The following is a 3,527-nucleotide window of genomic DNA, read 5'->3' as shown; positions in this document are numbered from 1 at the left end:
GAGCGAGGGTGGCGGCGGTTTTCCTTTGTTTCCCTCCTGAGCAGTCTGGCTGTCCTGTTATCAGTTCTTTGGCCTTCCTGCTCCTCCAGCAGGAGACCTGTTGGGACCTCCTGGGTTCCTTTCCTCCCCTGTTCCCCAGCCAAGAGTGCCCTCTCATTCAAGCACCCCCATCCCCTGGGGTGGAACACTCAGGTGGGTCTCGGCTTCACCTCTGGCCCTGATGACCTGCTCGAGCTCAGGGCTGCTCTGGCCTTGCCCTCCTCGTCAGCTGCTGCCCACCCAGGCCCTTCATACAAGCACAGCAGCTCTGCCTGCCTCAGGGTCTCTCCATCGAGAAGCCCACCACGGTGGTTGGGGCTTGCCCGATGCCAGCAAAGCCCACCAGCTGCCCACACTGCTCATGCCCAGGCCCACAGCCGGCCAGGACCATTTCACATCTACCATCCCTGCCCGCCTCCTGAACTTCTTTAAACGTGCCTTTGCTCTCTCAGCTGGGCTGATCCCCACATGCTCCATCCATCCTTGCTCGTCTTATCTGTGTAGTCAGTCCAGAACAGTCCTCTGAAAAGCTTTCCTTCTGCTAAATAACTTAGGCCCTTGCCCGCGCACCGCCCCCCCCCACCTTTTTTCCACGTCACACACTCTTGGCAGAACCTCACGTCCCATTTCTCTTCCAGTTTGGCCACTTTATTGAGTACAGCATGGGCCAGGTGGAAGATGTTGTTTTGAGGGGAGAAGTCTGTTCATATTTGTTTCATTTAAAAATTGTCAGTGTGGGGGAGGAGGATGTCACAGGTTTAGGGAGCTCCCCTCACCGCCCCTGCAACTGGCACACAATGAAGCCAGTGGACACTCGCCCTGCAGGAGGCTGGGTGGCGGGCTGCCAGCCCCATGCCTCCGTCTCTCTGTACACGGCCGTGCCAGGCTCTAGGCCTAGAGAGACCGGGACCCAGACTGTCTCTGTTGATGTCCCACAGTCGTTCTCGAAAGGACGCAGGGTGGAGGGTCTTGACAGTCATGTTATAGTGTCTTGTGAAGATGAGCCGAGTCCTGAGGTGTCCCCCGCTCCTTTTATATAAATGTGGTCTCAGTGCAGATGGTGGAAGCAGGTGCCTGGTGGGCATTTCTGGACACCATACCTGCTCTCGAGTTGGGCAGGGGGCCCAGCTGTCTGGCTGTCTAGACACTGTCCGGACAGGATCTCTTCCTCCCCATCATGGTGAAAAGTGTGGCTTTCTTCAGTCTTCTCCCAGAAAGGGCCTCCTGGCGAGGAGTTTTTTGGGGGACTACAGAGAAACCGTGGAGTGATGGAGCCCCTGGCCAGCCAGGGGGCACATGGTGGCACAGAGGCTTCTCCAGGCGCTTCTGCCTGCCCTTCTCTGCCCTGGTTCATAATTCCGCTCTGAGATGGGGGGAGGTAGGCGTGCTCCCTCCTCTTCTTCTGGCTCGGAAACTGGGTGGAAATAGAAAGAGGCTAAGTGTCCTCTCTTTCTGGAACTCACGCTCAGGCTTTATCCCACCAGCTCTCCTTCCGGCTGCTTGGAGCTCCCTTCCCCCAAAACAAACCTTCCTTCTGCCTGTTCCCTCCGCTCTGAGGCATGACGTCCTCCCAGTGGCCCAGCCTCCCCTCTCCTCCTCCTCTCTTTCCAGCCCCACACCTGGCCCCAGAAGCCAAACCAGCAGGTACCAGGTGCCCTGGGGCCGGGAAAGCCGGTGGAGCTGCCACGAGGAATGGCTGCTGGCAGAAGCGGGGAGGGGAGGCAGGCACCTTGCGGGTTCCCACCACTGTGCGGAGCTGGAGAGCCGAGGTCAGGGCTTGGAGGGGCTCTGTGTGAGGGAACGTTCTGCTAGCTTCCAGGCACTCAGGTTTATAAAAATTTGTCTTGTCTCCTTTTTTGAACGTTGTCTAAAAGTTGATATTTAATGAAATAAAGCAAGAAAACGTTAAGAGAGTATCCATTTAGAGGCTCATGAAAAGCAATGACTTAGATAGGGTCCAGCTTCCCTGACCACTTGTTTTTTCTGTAGAATAGTTCATCAGTGCCTCTATTTTAGTTACTTCTCCACTGGTTTTTCCCCCCTGCCCCGCCATCCCCCGTGATTAATAAATGTCAGGAGGTGCCCGGTGGGGTCCTGGGTGCAGCACATGACAAAGTGGGCATGCCCCTCTCCCTCTCGAGCCTTTCTCCCGGGACCCCTTCCTTTTCCTTTTCCCTCCCTTAGTTTGCAAACTTCATTGTTCCCTGGGACCAGTCTTTTTCCTTTTTTTCTCTTTTTCCAGAGGAAAACATTTTTCATCAGCAACAGAGTTGGTTCCTAGGTTGTAGCACTGAAGCTGCCGAGTTGAAAACCTGTCGCTCAATTAGCCAAGATTTTTCAAAGCTAAAAAAAAAACATGAACCTGTTTGTCAAAAAAAAAATGTTTTGAAGGTTTTGCAAAAGGAAATGGGCTAGAGAAGATAATTGGGAGTGGGGCCCAAGTGCTCCCGGGGTCGTGGCCAGTGCTCTCTCCCGTGACGGAATCCAGCAGGTACCGAGGGACAAGGCTGCGTCCAGTCTGGGTGTGAAATGTGACCCAGGAGTGGGTGCCCCGGGGCCGGGTGTGACGCTGCCCCGCCTGCTCTCCCGCAGCCAAGTACATCGTGCAGGTGGATGGGAAGATAGGGCTGTTCCGAGGCCTGAGCCCCCGGCTGATGTCCAACGCCCTCTCCACTGTGACCCGGGGCAGCATGAAGAAGGTGAGCCCGGGGCGAAGCCAGGACCGGCTGCCCGGGGTCACAGTGGAGAGCCCGGTCCCCCCTGCAGGCCACTACGGGCACCTGTCCTGCTTCTCAGTGCCCGGGTTGGTCGAGGTGTCCCCCGCCCCCCCCAGCACCATAACCAGACTCCAAGGCCAGGTGGTCTGGTGCTGAGTCCCCTCAATTGGAAACACTCCTGCCCTACTGTGCACCCTGTGACACTCGACAGGGGCTTTCCCCGCCAGCTTCAGCCCTGGGGGGGTTTCCCATGCTGGGCCCCGCTAACGGACACGGCCAGGAAAAGCAGCCGGAGCCGCGTCCTGCCCTCTGCGTCCCCTCCCAGTTCCATCTCAGAGGCGCTCTCGCACTCTGCTTCTGAGCCACCTCTGCTCTTTGCATCTCAGGTTTTCCCTCCAGACGAGATGGAGCAGGTTTCCAACAAGGATGACATGAAGACTTCTCTGAGGAAGGTGGTGAAGGAGGTGGGTACCCGGCACTGGAGAAGAGCCTGATCATTATCTCTTACTGCCAAGTCAGGCCAGTCGATGAAGAGTCACAGTTGGGGCCCCCTGTGTGCTCATTGGGGGATGGAGGACAGGATTGTGCGCGGGTGAACCAGGGCCCGTCTGAGGTAGACTGATTGTGTGGGAGCCTCGGGATCCTGGTTTCTCCCCGTTAAGTGCTCGTCACTCCCCGTGAGTGTCAGGGGAGACAGGCCTGACGGGAGACGGGAGTGTTCCGGAGACAGGCCAGACTGAGTCCCCGTCTCTGCTCTCTTACAGACCTCCT

The 3,527-nt window shown here is 57.1% G+C and overlaps 1 protein-coding gene across 1 annotated transcript in view; it reads left to right on the top strand.

Annotated features, from left to right (window-relative positions):
• Positions 1-3,527, top strand: part of MTCH1 (mitochondrial carrier 1) — a gene marked incomplete at its 5' end in the record, with an annotated part of 18,487 nt that overhangs the window by 3,370 nt on the left and 11,590 nt on the right. The window contains 3 exons of the mRNA XM_010848739.1: positions 2,632-2,738; positions 3,143-3,220; positions 3,521-3,524. Of these exons, the coding sequence (XP_010847041.1) occupies positions 2,632-2,738; positions 3,143-3,220; positions 3,521-3,524 (189 nt within the window). The remainder of the gene's footprint in view (positions 1-2,631; positions 2,739-3,142; positions 3,221-3,520; positions 3,525-3,527) is intronic.

Source organism: Bison bison, unplaced genomic scaffold, assembly GCF_000754665.1.
Source record: "Bison bison bison isolate TAMUID 2011002044 unplaced genomic scaffold, Bison_UMD1.0 scf7180017864270, whole genome shotgun sequence".
Classification (NCBI taxonomy): Eukaryota; Metazoa; Chordata; class Mammalia; order Artiodactyla; family Bovidae; genus Bison; species Bison bison.
Note: the sequence above shows the minus strand (reverse complement) of the source record. Positions and strands in the feature narration are given on the sequence as shown.